The following is an 18,464-nucleotide window of genomic DNA, read 5'->3' on the forward strand; positions in this document are numbered from 1 at the left end:
ATATATATATATATATGAGTGTGTGCACACGCGCATGCGTGTGGGTCTTATGGTCCTAGAGGACCCATTTCCTACTTCCTTCCCTGTGTTAGTAATTTCTCAGCAACTTGTGTTACTTGGGACTAGCATGTACTATGTAGAAGAAACCGTTTCCTGTCTGTCAGATTTACAGACAGCATCCATAGAGGAATCTGTGATTTACAATTAATACCCTCCAGTGAAACTCCCTTTCCAATATGTACATCAACTAAGACATACATCTCCTATCCTAGGACCTTATTGGGATGAAATTCACGTGCTTCATCTAGAGAGATCCATGTCCCTAAGTTACTCTTCACTTTAGTACAGGGCAGCACAGCCAGCTTTGAGAGGCACTGGTTCATCCCTGAAATATGTAGAATGGCTACCAGTTTCCCTCACTCACTTTTAGAGACTATTGCATAGTCCCGTAGTAATGTCCACAGCATGGCCTCACTCGTAATGACCAGTGTTTCTGCCTTTGACGAAGTCAGTATTGTCAACAAATTCCCAAATGTTGCTTTTAGGTCATTGCATTTTTATCCTCCTACGTTTTCCTTTTATGAGGCCCATTACTTATTTTATTTTTAAGAATTTTTTTATTTAACTTTATTTATTTATTTGTTCATTTCTTTCAATTTGACCAGAGAGGGATAGAGTGAGTGAGAGAGAGAGAGAGAGAAAGTGAGGAAGTAAACCGCCAGGTCTAGGACTCCAATTGTGGTTGGCCATATGGGAGTCCAGAGCCCTTAACCACCACACCACCTACTGACCCAAGGCCCACTACTTACTATTATGCTCCCTTCTCTTCCTTGTCATTCTTATTTTGGGGTCTTACAATCACTTACCTGCCTTCGGCAAAAATCTTAGCATCTCACAGGTAATCTCTGTAACCCACAATTACCCTGAGAAACCTCACTGTTCATGTTTGCAACCTGGATAGTTTATAACCTCACAGCCTCTGGATCCAGTTAAGTCTAATAAATTCACCTGCATTTACTCTTAGTCACACACTCTTCAGTCAACTCTGAAATCTTCTCTAACTCCCTTACTTGTGTCTATCATGTTCCTTGGATCCTTCACGCTTCCAAATTTTCTTTTATGTTTAACTGAGGTTTAAAACAACCCTGATAGATAAATGCTGGTGTCCCCACTTCACTGATGCAGAAATTGAGGTCCCTAGAGCTTGAGTAACATCTCTAGTATCATAGGGCTAGTAAGTTTCAGATCTAGATACAACTCAAGGCTGTCTAGTTTCAGATCTCTGCACTGTTCCATTATACCTCACTGAGCATATAGGGGAGATGCAACTTTAAGATAGTAGAATGTGGGACCAGCAGATGGCATAATGGTTACATCGCTGGACTTCTACATGGCCTATTGCAATTCAAGTCCTGGACCTGGAGGCTTGAAACTCATGCTGGGCACAAGTATGTATGTGTTCAAAATCCCAAGAGGAGAATGGAAGAGAAGGGATTTGGGCAGTCTCCTGGAGGTGGGAGAGGAGGGATTTACCACTTTCTGTTTCTCAGGTGAGCACACACGCCTTATAGCAAAAATTTCTCTGAAAAAAATAAAGATAGATAGATAGATGATTGATAGATAGATAGATAGATAGATAGATAGATAGATAGATAGATGAACGAACGGATCTGTGTCCATGGTCCCGGTACTATTTTTCTATGCAAGTGGTAAATAAAGTATTTATGGGCCCAGTCACGATGGTGCGGCAGAAGGGCAATACTAAGTGGTGCTGGAACCAAATGGGAGACCAGGATTTCAATCCCAGGACCACCTGGATACTTGGGATACATGTGCCTGTGACCCTGACTGACCAGGAAGCAGAGGTCAGGGTGGGGAAGGTGCAGTGTGGCCAAACCTCTGCAGGGGTGTCTCTCTCTCTCTCAAGAAATGAACTGGAGGGAACCAGCAGTTAGCGTAATGACTATGTAGTCGACCGCAGTTCGTGTCCCGGACCCAGTGGCTTAGAACTCACACCAGGTGCGTGTGCGTGTGTGCCCAAGACCCCGAGAAGAGAATGGAGGAGAAGGGATTGCGGTGTGACCATCCCCCCTGGGGATTGATTTCTCACTTTCTGTCTCTATGTCTCTCTCTGTCTGGCAAGCACATGCACCCTATAGCGAAAACCTCCCAAAGGGAAAAAAAATGAACTGGAAAAAATATCATATTGTCTTTTTTTAAGAGCAGATAATATATGTGTCTGGATTTCAGATTGAGAAAATACTAAATATTGGCAGAAAGAAAACCGTATAGAGTTGTCTTTGGGGAGGGGAAATAATAGAATTATTAATTAGTATTAATTTCCTCCTCACCTGAAAACCTATGTAAATTGAATAGAGCCCATACCAAGGGTCAGCCAGTTGTTTTTTTGTTTGTAAAGGACCAGATAGTAACTATTTTCAATTTCGCAGGCCACAGTCTGCCATTGTAGTGCAAAAGCAGCTACATGCAATGTATCAATGAATAAGGGTGTCTGTGTCCCAGTGCAGCTTTATTTATAGATACTGAAATATGGATTTCATGTCATTTTAATATCACAAAAATGTTATTTTTCTTTTGATTAACCATCTAAAAATATAATAGTGATACTTATTGCCAAGCTGTTCAAGAAGGCGGTAGACCAGATGTGGCCCACAAGCATGAGCTGGCACCTGCTTAGCACCATCATAAATTAAGATACTCATGGAAGCCAACCCATTTTCTGGGACCCCTCCCTTCTCAGGAGGAATTTTTCCTTTTCTCTCTTTCAATAAACCCCTGCCTTGCTTAAAAAAAAAAAAAAAAAAAAAAGGGTACTCATGGAATATATCTTTATAATGTGTTCAGACCTTCATGCAAATACATATTTTTAACATATAGAGATTATCACCAAAATGAAAGGTAAGACGTTTTCATGTTTTTATAGTATTTTATAGTATATACTAATTACTAAAATAAAAGATAGGAAAAATTTCATGGTTAGTTTCTGGGATATCCAAATTTACATACATAAGCAAACAGTCTATCTTTTGAACTATAGACCATTTATTTAAACCAGTATTTGCTAGAAGATTCAAATACACTTCTTTGAGTCTGTCCTTATAGGTAATAAGCAGATTTGCCCTTGGCTATGTTTAACGTTATACTGCCTACTCAACTCAACTCAGTGGTAGATTGAAGGTAAAATAGACTCACTTTCTTCAGTTTACAGGAAAAATAAGACAATACGTGACTTTTTGTATTATAGCTCTTATCAATTGAGACATATATAGGTTTTAAAAGTACTAATTTCAAAGATGAAGCCATACCTCTTTACAGCTATCTTCTTGCCTTATGAGTGTTATAAATCATATATCCAAATAGATACTATTATAAAATAAGCCAAACAAAACTAGATGCAAAGAGAGTATTTTATATACTGTTGATCTTCACATTTTTGAAATTCAAAAACAGAATAGATTGATACTACTTAAAAGTAATTGAGTAACTAAATATGGATTAAAGCATAAAAGACTAGAAAACATTGTTTCTACGAAGCTTAACGTGGAAATGTCATCTTTGAAATAGTAACAGAGATGCTGAACAAGGTTTATTCTAAGGCACTTACTCGATACTCCATGTTTTATTTTTCAAATCTCATTTAAAATTTTATAATTCAATCATTTTAAACAGCTATGTTCAAAAGAAGTTTTACAACTTTAATCTTAATAATCTCAAAAAAAAGCAGACATGCTATGTCATAAAATAACTATTAGTGACTAGTTTGTATCCTATAAATCTAACTTGAGTTGATAATATGGTCCATTACCAGCTAACTGCACAGAGTATTTTTCATTTTACACTCTTCAGTTACTTTTTAGTGAAGTGTTAAAAAATATGAAGCTTTTCTCCTCTCTAAAATTGCACGCTGTCTGTCTGTTATTAGGGAGATAACAGCTCTTATAAATGTTTCAGTAAGCGCTAAGTAGACAGTTATGTGCACTCTCATTCCACGCTTATTTGCTTACTGTAATAAACTGATAAAATATGTGTGGTTTGTCTCTGTGTATCTACAGGCATCATGAGTCACATAGATTTCCTTTAGAAATAATGTTGTGTCTGCAGAATTGATTGCTTATTTTCATAAACCATCTAAAGGTACACAAACGACTTTTATTATTTAAACATATGCTGTGTAAAGATTTGTAGAGGATTATCTCATTGTTGCTTGATGCTTTTTGTTCTGCTGACTCTTGGGGGATGCTTTTTATTTTAGAGTTACTACAGTTACTGAACTAATTACCTCCTCAAGATTCATAGCGAGGGTGACCCATGTCATCTGCTCTTAGTGCAGCTAAAATTCTGACTCTGACTATTAGTAGTTAAACAATTAAATCAAAAACAATGTTATCAAACAGCATCTTTCATCCTATTCTGTTTATACAAGTTTTATTAAAATAATGCTCAAACCCCAAACTGGATATTTCAAGAATTAACGTTTAGATCATAGAAATCCTTCTAGTTGATGGGTTGTCCTTTGTGTGTGCCTTTAAGAAATACGGTGTTGTTTCCATATGTTTACAATTACAAGTAATAGAACATTTCAAGTCATGTCTTAGATCCAGCAAATATTAATATTGATAATTTCCACTTATCACCACCATGTGCTCCTGGAAGGCTGGAGTATTTTTAGGAACAGCGCAATAATTGCACACTTGGCACCAAATAAAGTATAGTTATGACCAACATTAAAGGCGTATTATATGCAAATCTCCATAATCACTTAAAATATAGTAAAATCATGTTTTGAGTTCTGAAAGTGAATAAAATTGTATCTTGTACATTGAGCATTAAAGAGATGGGAAGACATAATAAACCTAACAAGTAAATTATACATATCATGTTAGAGAAGGTACCAAGTGGCTACAGAAAAAGAAAGGGGGATCAGAAAGAGACAGTGGATTCAGACTCATTAAGAAAGTAAGGTCTGAGAAGCCAGGTGGCAATGCAGAGGTAAAACTCAGCACCCTGCAAGGTAATCTCACGTGGGAAAGTTCCCGATTCAGAGTCCTGCGTACTCTGGACTGTGGTCTAGGGTCCACTGAAGGCTAGGGGCAGATTGCAGCAATAAGACCCTGTTGGCAGTTTCTCTGTCTCTGTCTCTGTCTCTGTCTCTCTCAGTAACAGGAGAAACAAAATTTAAAGAAGAAGGTGACATTTGAACAAAGACAAAAGAGCTGAGCCATACGGGTATGTGAGAAAGTGTATTCCAGGCAGAATGAATAACCAGTACCGCAGGCCTACGGTGGAGGTTACTGGTGTGTACCGGGAATTGCAAGGACATCAGGGTGCCTGGAATGCAGTGAACACTTGGGTTCAAGAGCAGAAAATGAGATCAAGGAAATGTAGCAGGGAGCCTGGCCATATCAGGCCTTCCAGGCCTTTATAAGGATCCTGGTTTTACTTTATGTGAAATTGGAGCCATTGAAAGGCTTGAGCAGAGGAGTGACGTGATGTTACTTTAACTGATTTATTCTTACTACTGTGTTCACAGTTGAATAACAGTTCAGTCTATGCTCAGTAGGATGCCAGGAGAGAAGCAAGGAGACCAACTAGGAGGCAGTTGGAATAATCCAGATGAGAAATGGTGGTGGCTCAGGTGAGCAACGTTACAGTGCAGGGAGTGAGTAGTGGTCAGATTTTACTTCAGATAACTGAGACACCACTTCCTGCTCTCCCTCGGGTGTCAGCTATGACTTGTGTTCTTTCAGCCCACAGAGCCTACCTTTGTTGTGACATTTATCACATAGTTGATTTATTTAGTTCTTCCAAGCTAAACAAACTTCTTGGAGACTAGGAGACTTTGCATTTGTCCTTGTGTCATAGTCCTTAGTACCGTGTTTGACACAAGTATTTCAATAAATGATAGATGAAAGAATAAATTAATAACAATGAGTAGTTACCTTGTGTTTGAAATAATGATGCTTTTATTGGACAGGGCGCTCTGAAATACCTAACTCTTAGACAAGATCATCTTTCTCCCCAAGATGCCCATGGGAGACATAGGGTCAGAGGATAAAGAAAGTCAAATAGTAGTTTATGAGTAGTGTGTGCCCTGCTCTCCAGCCCCACAGCAGAATTCCAGTGGGTTCAGATGGTCTGCATTAAGGTAGAATCAGATAACAGCCTTGAACCACAAAGCACGCAATTAGATGAATCATATTAATTTGATAATTTGACTGATTCTGACCTACAGAAATGATAGGTATATATGATCTGATCTAATCAAAAGCCAAACCTAAGTCTCTGTTCACAATGTTCCAATATCTACCAGGATTTAAAGGAAAGGAGCAAGAGAGAATATTTTTCCATTACCCACCCACTTCCCTCTCCAAGTAATGTTCTGAAATCTAACTAATCTCAATTGGTAGGAAGGTGGAAGAGTAAACAATAGAAACCCAGTTGGATTAGTTTAAGCAAAGGAGGAATGGGGAAATTACAGGAAGAAAAGCTAGAGTATCTTACAGAAAACTAAACCTGAACAAGATTAGAAATATGTCTGGGCCGTAAGAACTGTCCAAACCAAAGTTACCAGCTGGATTCTGTCTCTGATCTATGCTTTTCTGTGAAATTTGCTTTTCTCCCCCCTCCCCCCCGCCACTGAACAATGTGACAAGAAACGGTGTCACAGACAACAATGAGAAAGATTGACTTTCTAGGTACATTTTTAAATCCTAGGCAAGGAACTTATTGGGCCAAGTATCCATTCCTAAACCTGCTCACTGTGGCCAGGTCACAAAAGAAGCATAAGAACACACCAGTTCCCACCAAGAACTGAATATGGCAAGGTTCCTAGAAAATAGCAGGATATGTCGGATAGACAGTCTCACATGTTACCACAGCAGGGTGAAACACAGAAACAAAGCTCCCTCAAGAGAATATTCTACTTTAACTCAAGGCTTGCTTTTCTGTCAGGATTAAATGCATTATATATGGGAATTGCTGGAGGATTTATGGAACCCATTGGTTTTATTGAACAAAATATCACGTAGTCTGTCTGGATATTAGAGAAGATTGGCTTAATGCGACTATTTGAACTTGTTTGAAAGAGTGATCAAATATTTTCAGTTAGTCCCTTTCATAGTAAAAAGAGTATATATTATTACCGCTTAGTACCATTTATGATCCTGTTTATTGTAAAAGAGTGCATAGACCTCTCTGCATTAAAACAGACAATCTTTGAAGATTGTCAAGGAAGACCTATTTTTAGATGCTGGATTCATTAGATGGTGTTGCTTACCTTGAATGTGGTTGAGTGTGGAAAGGAGTGGAGGCAATTACAGCATTTTATCTTTCTTTCACATTCCTTCACATCTTTTCTTTTTTTTCCTTTTTAGATTTTTGCCATAGGGCACATGTGCACATGAGAGAGAGTCAGAGAGAGGGAAAGTGAGAAGTCACTGCCTACTGGAGATGGCCACGCCATCTCAGGATTTGGGGAACACACGCACACGTGGCTGGAATGATTTTCAAGCCTTGAGGTCTGGGACTCGACTGCGGTTGGCTATGTGGAAGTTCAGTGCCTTAACCACCATGCCACCTGCTGCCCCCCCCCCGTCGCATCTTTTTTAACAATAAAGCAATAATTTTGAAATAATATAGGTTTGGACCATGTGTCGTAGGATTAGACTGAAAAAGAATCAGCAGGTCAATGAAAGCATGCTGATGGCTATTGAAGGGCTAAAGGTTTCCCTCGTAAGTACCTCACGTGGTATTTAGAAGGCCAAGTCCAGCTGCTTGTGAACCAGACTTCTACTTCTGCTCCTCTTGTCTCTCTCCAACCTTGGGCTAGTTTTCCTTTTTACATGACAGTTCTGCTTTTATCCCCCGTCTTCTATGCAGCCCAATCTTTTATGAGTTTTCACAGAGGTGAAACGGACTGTATCGACATCTATTTAATGATTTAATGACAACTTTGTCTCTGAAGCAAAAAAAAAAAGAAGATCTAGCCACTGTCTTCAGTATGCTAACCATCTAATTAAAGGAAAACATGTGATACTAAAAAATATAATTGTCCAGCTAGGAGCTGGTGTTTAAGGTTGGTTGTCATAGTTTTGGTGGCATGGAATTTATGAAAAAAGAAATGATGTCATCTGAGTATAAATCTATAAACATAAAAATGTTAATATAGGAGCTGGCATGTTGGTTAAGGGCACTGGACCCCCACATGGCTGACCGCGGTTAAGTCCCAGACCTAGCAGCTCGCTTTCTCACTTTCTCTCCCTCTCTGTCTTTCTCTCTCTCATTCTGCCCCTCTCTGGTCAAATTTAAAATAAATAAATTAAATTAAATAATTCTTAAAAAAAATGTTAATACATATACTTGGGTATGTGCACTTGCACCCACACATGTTCTGTGTCTGTGTAGATCCCCACTACAGCTTTGAATGAATGTTCACTTCTAATGATTGCTCTCTTGAATTATGCTAATCAATGTCTCAGAATTCATAACAGTAGTAGAACTCATTGTGAACTCTGAAACAGAAAAGTTTTGAAAATAATTTTTATTCAAGGAAAAGCACCTAAGCCTAAAAGTAAAAATGCTTTGAAAACTTAAAATGCTAGGCTGTTGTTATCATCATCAAGAGGTTAAAGAAAAATAAATAGGGACCAGCAGTTAGCGTAATGGCTATGTCGCTGAGCTCCCATGTAGCCGACTGTGGTTCGAGTCCCGGACCCAGTGGCTTAAACTCACGCCGGGTGCATGTGCATGCGTGCCCAAGATCCCAAGAGGAGAATGGAGGAGAAGGGATTGCGGCGTGGCCATCCCCCCTGGGGGGTGATTTCTCGCTTTCTGTCTCTCTGTCTCTCTCTGTCTTTCTGGCGAGCGCACGCGCCCTATAGCAAAAACCTCTCCAAAAAAAAAAAAGAAGAAGAAAAAGAAAAAAAGAAAAATAAATAGTTTATGTAAGGAAATTTTTAAATTTTGCCAGTTATTTATCAGATTTTACAAATAAACTTACATAAATTTTTATGATGATATTTAAAATTTTTCTCACTTAAAAGTTGAGCTTGTAGAGAAATAATACTGTGTTTTAATAACACAGGTGCTTTCAAGTGGCATGGCAGTTATGGTGTTGGATTCTTACATGACTGACTGCAGTTCAAATTCTGACCTGGCAGCTTGCTTTTCCACTTCTCTCTCTCTTTCTCTTTGTGTGTGTATTTTTCTCTGGTGAAGTTAAAAATAAATAAATAAATTTAATTAAATAAATAATTATTTTTTAAAAAATAATAGTTAGAAGGCACTATTCATCATTTTGAACATGATATTTAACTCTCAGATTTTGTTGAATTTTAAATTATTATTATTTGATTTTTAATTCCATGAAGTGTTAGTGGCATGGTGAATATGTTCAATAGGTTAATATGTACTCTCACAATTATAATAGATAACCTAGTCTGGTACAGCACACTTACTAGGGAAAACAATCTTGATTAGGCCTATTTAATTACAAATTGATTTTTTAAAAAAGCTTGTCTGTGTCAGGTCAAGCCTAATATGCACTTCTTAGACTTTGAATGGAAAGAAAACTAATGTGGTCTTAGAATGGACAGTTGCTTCTTTTAATGTGGTGTGTATGATTCTAGTCAAAGTGAGATTGAGGGAAGAATTTAACCAAGAGAATCTTAACATATAATATATAAGGATAAATAGATGATTAGTCAAGAAAATACTGGAGAGGGTGAGGAAAGATTGTTTAACCAAATAATTGAATCATATACTAGGGCTGTAAGAAACAAAACAATGTGGTACGGGTTTAACAGATGAATCAAAGCCTGGAACTATCTTCTAATAATAAGTCATTTGAATGTTTGCATTTACAAATCATTGAGGAAAGGGTATTCATTAAACTCTGAAGGGACAATTTGTTATTAAGCATTTGGAGAAAAACAATTAAATGTAGAGACAGTATACCAAAATCACTTTCACATGAATTAAAAAAATTGAAACCATGAAAAGTCTAGAAAATGTAAGTGAATATTTACCTGATCTCAAAGTAGGGTAGTTTTTTTGTTTGTTTATTTGTATGGTTTTGTTTTGTTTTGTTTTGTTTTTAGTAGTAAATCATTAAAAGCAAAGGAAGAAGCCACCTTAATCTGAAAGTCCTTGTCTTCAGTTTACAGTGAAAGAAGCCCACGATGAAAGAATGTTTAAGGAGTCAAGATTTGAATTGAAGGCACAAGATGTTCATTAGAAGATTATATTATAGTTAAAATACTAGAAAATGAACTATTAAAACTAGTCAAGTTAGCAAGATGATCGATCAGATATAGAGCAGGAGAAAACTTATTTAAGAAATTTATAAACTAAAAAGAGTTGAAAAAAATACATACATGGCTGAGATTATTCTTTTTTTATTAGGCTTGTATTTGTCAAAGTTGTTTTTTTTTTTTTTTTTTGTGTTTTTTTTTTTAAAAATTTTTTTTTTTTTTTTTTTTTTTTTTTTTTTTTTTTAGAGGTTTTTTGCTATACGGCACATGCATTCACCAGAAAGACACAGACAGACAGAAAGCAAGAGATCACCCCCTGGAGGGGATGACCACTCCACAGTCCCTTTTCCTCCATTCTCCTCTCGGGATCTTGGGCACGCACGCACACATGCCCAGTATGAGTTTAAGCCACTGGGTCTGGAACTTGAACTGCAGTTGACCACATGGGAGTCCAGTGACATAGCCTTTACACCAACTGCTGGTCCCTTGTCAAAGTATTTTAATGCATGTCTAAAATCAGCCTGCTTTTTTAAATAGAATACATCCCAGAAAAAAAATATATATATATTTTTTTAATTTAGCCAGAGGGGCCAGCAGGTGGCATGGTGGTTAAGGACGTTGGACTCCCACATGGCTGACCATGGTTCGAGTCCTGGACCTGGCGACTTGCTTTCTCACTTTCCCTCTCTCTCGCTCGCTCGCTTGTTCTGTCCTTCTCTGGTCAAATTAAAATCAATCAATCAATAAATAAAGTGAAATACAATTAAAATAATTTAGCCAGAGGGTATACTCACCAGAGGGAGACAGAGAAGAAGAGAAAAAAATGCACCGCCCATGGGATATGGTCATACCACAATCCCTTCTCCTCTCTCTCCCCATCCTAAGAGATCTAGGGCATGCAAGCAACATGTATCCAGTGTGCTCTTCAGGCCACTGGTGCTAGCCGTATGGTATCTGGCTCCCTGGGCCGTGGAGCCGGCCCCAGAATAACTTTTGGTATTGTTTTGAAAGCACTTACTTTATATTTTATATAATCTCTTACTTATATGTATGATATCCTGCTAATATTTATCATTTTGGTTTATATAATATTTTAGTGAAACCAGGGATTAAATATTGGCTTATTTTCTAAAAGAGTTAATAACTTTATTCACTAACTTATCCTTTTTTTCTTTTTCCCATATGCAATAGGTCAGCTCTCCTGTCTTTGTACCAATGAAAACTCATGTGCTGCTTCATCGAATGAGTGGAAAAGGACTAGCTGCCCATTATTTCTTTCCAAGACAGCCTTGCATCTTTGGTGACAAGATGGTCTCTGTACAAATAACACTGAATAATACTACTGATCAAAAGATAGAAAATATCCACATAGGGGAAAAAAAACTTTCTAATGGCATGCAAATGCATGTTTTTAATCCAATAGGTAAATATTAATTCACATTTTAAACTTTATATTTGATAACTAAATGTGCTATTTAAAAATAAAGTAAAATATGTTTTAGTAAAAATACATAGCAGGATGCTTAGGACCAAAGTATTTCAGATTTTTTGGATTTTGGAGTAATGTATATATGCATAATGAGGTATCTTGGGGTGGGACCCACATGTAAACATGAAAGTCATTTTTATTTTACTCACATTTTATGCACATAAGATGCAGGTGATTTTATACAGTCTTTTTGTATTGCAAGCGTTTTGCCTGTGACTATCACATGAGGTCAGGTGTGGAATTTGCTGCTTGCGACAGCATATCAGTATTTAAAAAGTTTCAGATTTTGGAACATTTCAAATTTCAGATTTGCAAATTAGGGATGTTCAACTTGTATTAGCATATTCATTTTATATTTGTTTTCTCTTTTTACACTGAATTTATAATACAAGATAAATATACTTCTTTGCCCCTTTGTGGATCAGGTCCCAGCAATAGTAATTCCAGTAGTGATAACAGGACGGATCTGCAGAATCAAAATTACCATCTCATTTTCTCTATCTGCATCACCTTCCCCCACCTCTTCCCCTGGTCAGCTTCATTCCCTGCATGAATTTAGGTGGTTTATTGTGGACTAAAAGCAAGAAAATCAGCCTGCTTATTTTAAATAGAATACCTCCCATATCTCAAGACTTTCCTGTTTCCTTTCATATTCTATAAATTGAGAAGTGAAGGGAGCAACTACTGGAAGGATATACAGCCCTCTTTATGTATAGAATACAGAATCACCCATAATATGTTACTGCTATTTATCCACATCATGTTTTTAAATATTTTTAATCCATTGTAACCAATTTAAAAATCAAGGTTTTTTATGTTATTTTCAGTGTTATTACTATTTGTTTTTAATTTGCCAGTGAGTGTATGTGTTTGCCAGAGAGAGACAGAGATAGAGGAAGGAGGAGAAAGCTCCCCCTCAAACCCACCTCCACCCCTCCGTGAGGCATGGTCATGCCACAATCCCTTCTCCTTTATTTCTCCATTGAATCACAGTCAGCCATGTGGGAGTCCAGCAACATAACCATTACACCATCTGCTCTTTTTTTTTTTTTTTAAGTATGTTGCTAAAAATATACCCTTTAAAATTTAAATGTAACAATTCTATGTCTGTCTTAGTCACAATACTATAACATTTAGAATGTCTCCATAAGCAGAAACACTCCTTAGTGGGGAGAAAATTCATGCAAAGCCTTAATTAAAAGTGGTAGACAGTTTGTGTCATTGTATCCTTGAACTATTAGAATCAGACAACTCTAGATTGCTTTTTATAATACTTGAGGTGAGCAAAGCCTCTTGATCAGGATGAACTCAAACTTGATATTTGTGTTTTCTTTACTCATTATTTCAATTAGCTATTTCATTTTTCTTCATCTTCATTTGAACTGTTTGGCCTTACTGAATTCTCTCCTGTAGTTTCCAGGAGTCATTCAGTAAAGGAAGTCACTGTTGATTTGTGTTATATTTTTGCACAGAGGAGTAAAATAATTCCTAACAGATAAAGCTTGGTAGACTTTTATACACAACCAAAGTAAGGTGGAGTTAAATATTTGATTTTAGAATCTACTTAATAGCATTTTAAAAAGCCTTTTGATAATTATGACACATTCGTCAGAAATATCGAATATCTGATTTTTATTTATTTTTGAAGTTAATGTATTACCGTGGAATTCCAGAATATTCTAATTTATGTGTGTGTGTGTGTTTCAATTATTATTACTTATAGTCCAGCCCTTTTTACCTAGTTAAAACATTAGTTTAAGCAGTGTCAAGCAGCTGGTATATGAATTGTCCTGAGGGTTGGAAATGTTATCCAAAGGCTAAAACAGTAGAACAGGGTTAATGCTTCTTTGATCTGGCATAATGAGTTGATGAGCTGACCTTTTGTTGGCCTATGTAAAATAGAAGAAATAAATATAATAAATTTCATGGTATGATCTGAACCCAGAAATAAAACATGAATGTCTACCATAGTCTCAGTGCTAAATGTAGGCCTTTCTTTTTCATTCTCAGGTAAATTTTTATGACTGTAATTTTTTATTCATTTTGTTGGCATTTATTGAATGTCTTCATTAGGGAGCTTTTTCTCATGCAGTATGTATTTGCTCAACAACACCTAGACCCCATTACTGATAGATTACAGTAGGATTACAGCATATGGTGTGTCTAAATTAGTCCTCCAGAAATGTCTTAAGAATGCAACAAGAAATAAATGCTCCATTTTCATGGGTTAGTGAAATAAGAGAGATACTTGTTTTATTTATTAAGCATGTACGTACCTGTTAAGGAGCTCAGCAGTTTTCTTACTTATCACTGGTCTGTTCTCTTTTTGCCTATAATATGTGATGACTTTTGTCTAGATTCCATCTGGCCTTTAGCATGAAACTGGATTCCTTGTGAGAATATTAGGAATAATGTGCACCATTTTCCCCAAATGACCAAGTACATTGATTTTTCTTTTAAAGGTAGAAAAGCAACTTTGATAACTGTTGACAGATCTGAGTTCAGCTAAGATTTCATTATTGTACAACTGTCACATCAAAGTAGATGGTATCCTATGTGATTTCATTTTTCATTATTAATAGTGTGGTATAATAGAACCAGTGTTTTTCAGTCATTTCAACATACTCATCTCAAGTATATCAAAGCAAACCCAGATTCGGTATCCACATATAGACACATAATTGAGTAAGCTTTCCCAATTTAGTAGGTTAAAATCTTGTAAAATTCCATGATATGAATAATTTTATGCTGATCATTTTGCTCTGGAAGCATCCATGTAATAAAACATGCCATTGATCATGAACTGTCTTCTAGAATTAGCATGGCACTAAGCTCACAGTTAATTATCTTAAGACTGAAGACAGTATCAAACAGTGTCAAAGAGTGCGATCAACAAGGTATCTTGAGAGCTGTCACTTTGTCAGTTGAAATACAAGGCTACATGATATAGAGAGATCTAAATTATGAATGCCATCATACTTTGGAGTTAATGGCATTTGCTACCAATGTGGTGTCAGGTACAAATAAGACCAAATCTCAATATATTTATGGCACAGAAGAAGGCATTAAGGATTCACTTAAGACAGCCTTCAGCAATACAGCTGGCAGAGCTGTGAACTGATGACAGTGGGTAGCTTTAGGAGAAATGAAGACACAAAAATCATTATAGTTATCTACCATATAGTACAGCCTGTTAGGAAGCAAGTTTCCTGGTAAAGTTAAGTTCATAAACAGATGAAATTCAGACTAGTATCAGCAAACCAGTGTACGTACATACGTCTGAGCAAACTAATAGCATTTTTTTCTTTTTTGAAGAGGTTTTCACTATAGGGCATGTGCGCTCGCCACACAGACAGAGACATAGAGACAGAAAGCGAGAAATCACCCCTCAGAGGGGATGGTCACGCCACAATCCCTTCTTCTCCATTCTCCTCTCGGGATCTTGGGCACGCACGCACACGCGCCCGGCGTGAGTTTTTAAGCCACCGGGTCTGGGACGCGAACCGTGGTTGACTACGTGGGAGTCCAGCGACATAGCCATTACGCTAACTGCTGGTTCCCGCAAACTAATAGCATTTTGAAATCAAGCTAGTATCCTTATACAATACTAATCTTCATTGGACTTCTAAGTTATAAATGTAATTAATTCTTAATATATTAAGCTTAGGGCCAGCAGGTGGCATGTAAGTTAAGGCAGCTTGGTCCCATATGGCCAACTGTGTGGGTTCAAGTCCTGAACCCATTGGTTTGAAACATGCTGGGCGTATGTGTGTGCATGCCCAAAATCCTGAGAGGAGAACAGAGGAGAAAGGATTGTGACATAGCCATTCCCCTGGGGGTAGATTTTTCACTTTCCCTCTCTCTCTCACTCGCTCCTGCTCTTGCTCTCGCTTTTGCTCTCACTTCCTCTCTTTCCCCTTCTGGCTTCCTCTCTGGCAAGAGAACAAGCCCGATAACAAATACTTTAAAAATAAATAAATAAGCTTATTGGATTATTCTTTTGTCCTAGCTATACTATCATTTCTGTCATTGTTAGCATTAAATGGCAAACCAGGATAGCCATAGTCTGCTGAATTACAAGTGTGCTTGCTGGGGCTGGCAGGTGATGTAGTGGTTGAGGTGCTGGACTCCCTCATGGCTGATTGTGGATCAAGTCTCAGACCTGATAGCTTTCTTTCTTTCTCTTTCTCTCTCTGTTTCTTTCTGGTCACACTTAAAAATGATAATAATAAATAATTTTTAAAGTGTACTTGCTAAAACATATCTACATCTGACAAGATGATAAGACATATACAGAATAGTTAAAGCTAGACATAAAGCTATCATATGAATAACTGTAATTCTACCAAAGACTTTGAACAAAGTGAAAATCAAAAGTGAATTATTTTTAAATTTATATTGGGCCAGCAGGTGGCATGGTGGTTAAGGTGCTGAACTCCCACATGGTCAACCGCAGTTTGAGTCCCAGACCTGGCAGCTTGCTTTTCTACTCCCTCCCCCCGTCTGGTGAGCACACATACTCAATAGCAAATTAAAAATAATAATAATGGGCACCTGCAGATGAAGTAATGGTTACCTTGCTGGACTCCCACATGGCTGACTGCAGTTCGAGTCCTGGTGGCTTGAAACTCATGCTGGGTGCATGTCTGCACACCCAAAATCCTGAGAGGAGAATGGAGGAGGAGGGATTATGACGTGGTCATCCCCCTGGGGGGAGTGATTAGATTTGTCACTTTCTGTGTCTCCGTCTTTCTCTGTTTCTCCGGCAAATGCCCACACTCTATACCAAAAATCTTTCTTAATAAATAAATGATTAAGTTAAATTTGAAATTTTTTCAAAAAATAAATATTTAGGTATTCTACATTTATATATTATGTTCTATTTAATATAATATATGTTTAACATATATAGGACTTATATATTCTATATATGTGAAATATATTTAAATGTATATTATTTCTATTTAAATATATTACATATTATGTATACATGATGTAATGTTATTTATGATAAATATATAATATTAGGTTGTCAGGAAAGTCATGACATACTTTTCTGTTTTTCTGTGCACAATGCATCATGACTTTCCCAACAATACAATATATTATTAAATTAAATATACTATGCATTACATGTAATATAATGTATGCCAAATATGTTTTATGTATATTATTCATACATTTATATTTAAAATATATGCATATAAATAAAACATATGTACATCTATATTTAAGATTCCCCTGTTTATTCAGAGCCAAACTTTGGAGTCATAAGCAGAATGAAATTTCATTGTTGGTGGTCTTAAGTGTTATCATTGTCAGTTGAACAAAAATAATATTGTCTGTTGGTATAGCTAATTCCCATACTTGTTTAGTTGAGAGATGAAGTTTTAGAAATTCAAAATCTATAAAATGTCATTTTATTATTTGTTTTGTCAAGATAATCTAATCTGTCACTGCATTTTCTTTCAGTAATTCTTTGAATAATTCAGTTAGACTTACCATTTTGGTTTCAATAATGCCGGTTCTCTTTGTTAATTTCTGAGTACATCTTAATTTTTTCATCCTACTTTGCTCTAATTTGCATTTACAGTTTTTTTCCTTAATGTTTTTCTCTCTCTAAACCAGAGAGCATTTGCATGTATGTGCACAAGAGAAAAGGGAGAGGAACGCCCTCAGTGGGTTCCTGTTCACACCACACTCCTTTTTCCTCCTGTCTTCTCTCCTGTCAGAATCCTGGGCACACGTGTGCGTCTGTCTGTAAGCCACTGTAGCCAGGACGCAAACCCTGCTCTGCCATGTGGGAGACAGCTGCTTCCACGTGGCGCTTCACTGCTGCACTCCGCGACTGGCCCTTTTCTTAACTGTTGATTTTATTTCCAGCTAAAAATTTGGAACATTTTTAAAAATTTACTTTTTATATGTAGAGTAAGTATGCCATAATTTTAAGTACATAATCTCTTTTTTTTTTTTTTTTGAGAGGTTTTGGCTATAAGGGCGCATGCGCTCGCCACACAGACAGAGAGAGACAGAGAGACAAAAAGCGAGAGATCAGCCCCCGAAGGGATGACCACACCACAATCCTTTCTCCTCCGTTCTCCTCTCGGGATCTTGGACAACGCATGCACAGGCACCCAGCGTGAGTTTTAAGCCACCAGGTCCAGGACTTGAACCACAGTCGACTACATGGGAGTCCAGTGACATAGCCATTACACTAACTGCTGATCCCAGTACATAATCTCTTGAAAGCTCCCAAAGTCAATCACAAGTGGTCCAAACAGGAATACATTCAATTCCTGCTCATTTTCAGTGCCTTCAGTATTGGAAAACAGATTTCTCAGAAAGAGAGATGTATTTGTGAAACAAAGATAATGTGTTGGTTGGAGTTTGTGCAGAATTAAGTTGTGAATAAGGAAGACTTCCAGCAGAATAGTGAGGTTACTTCGTAAGTTAATATTCTTAGTTTTAAGTTTTTCTTAGAAGCCATGTGTTAAATTTGACCATTTTAACTAAATGACAATTTGTAAGTTTTCAATGTTTAGTTTGCCTCTTTCACATCCTCTGTGTTTTCATGTCTAAATTATCTTATTTCCTAGACTCTCTTGAGCCTGAGGGATCCATTACTGTTTCAATGGGTATTGACTTCTGTGATTCTACTCAGACTGCCAGTTTCCAGTTGTGGTGAGTTCAATTGTTCTTCTGTT

The 18,464-nt window shown here is 37.0% G+C and overlaps 1 protein-coding gene across 1 annotated transcript in view; it reads left to right on the forward strand.

Annotated features, from left to right (window-relative positions):
- The window catches only part of AP3B1 (adaptor related protein complex 3 subunit beta 1), a 276,448-nt gene that overhangs the window by 225,829 nt on the left and 32,155 nt on the right, over positions 1-18,464 (forward strand). The window contains exons 24-25 of the mRNA XM_006143530.3: positions 11,463-11,694; positions 18,357-18,441. Of these exons, the coding sequence (XP_006143592.1) occupies positions 11,463-11,694; positions 18,357-18,441 (317 nt within the window). The remainder of the gene's footprint in view (positions 1-11,462; positions 11,695-18,356; positions 18,442-18,464) is intronic.

This window comes from Tupaia chinensis, unplaced genomic scaffold, assembly GCF_000334495.1.
Source record: "Tupaia chinensis unplaced genomic scaffold, TupChi_1.0 Scaffold000099_1, whole genome shotgun sequence".
Classification (NCBI taxonomy): Eukaryota; Metazoa; Chordata; class Mammalia; order Scandentia; family Tupaiidae; genus Tupaia; species Tupaia belangeri.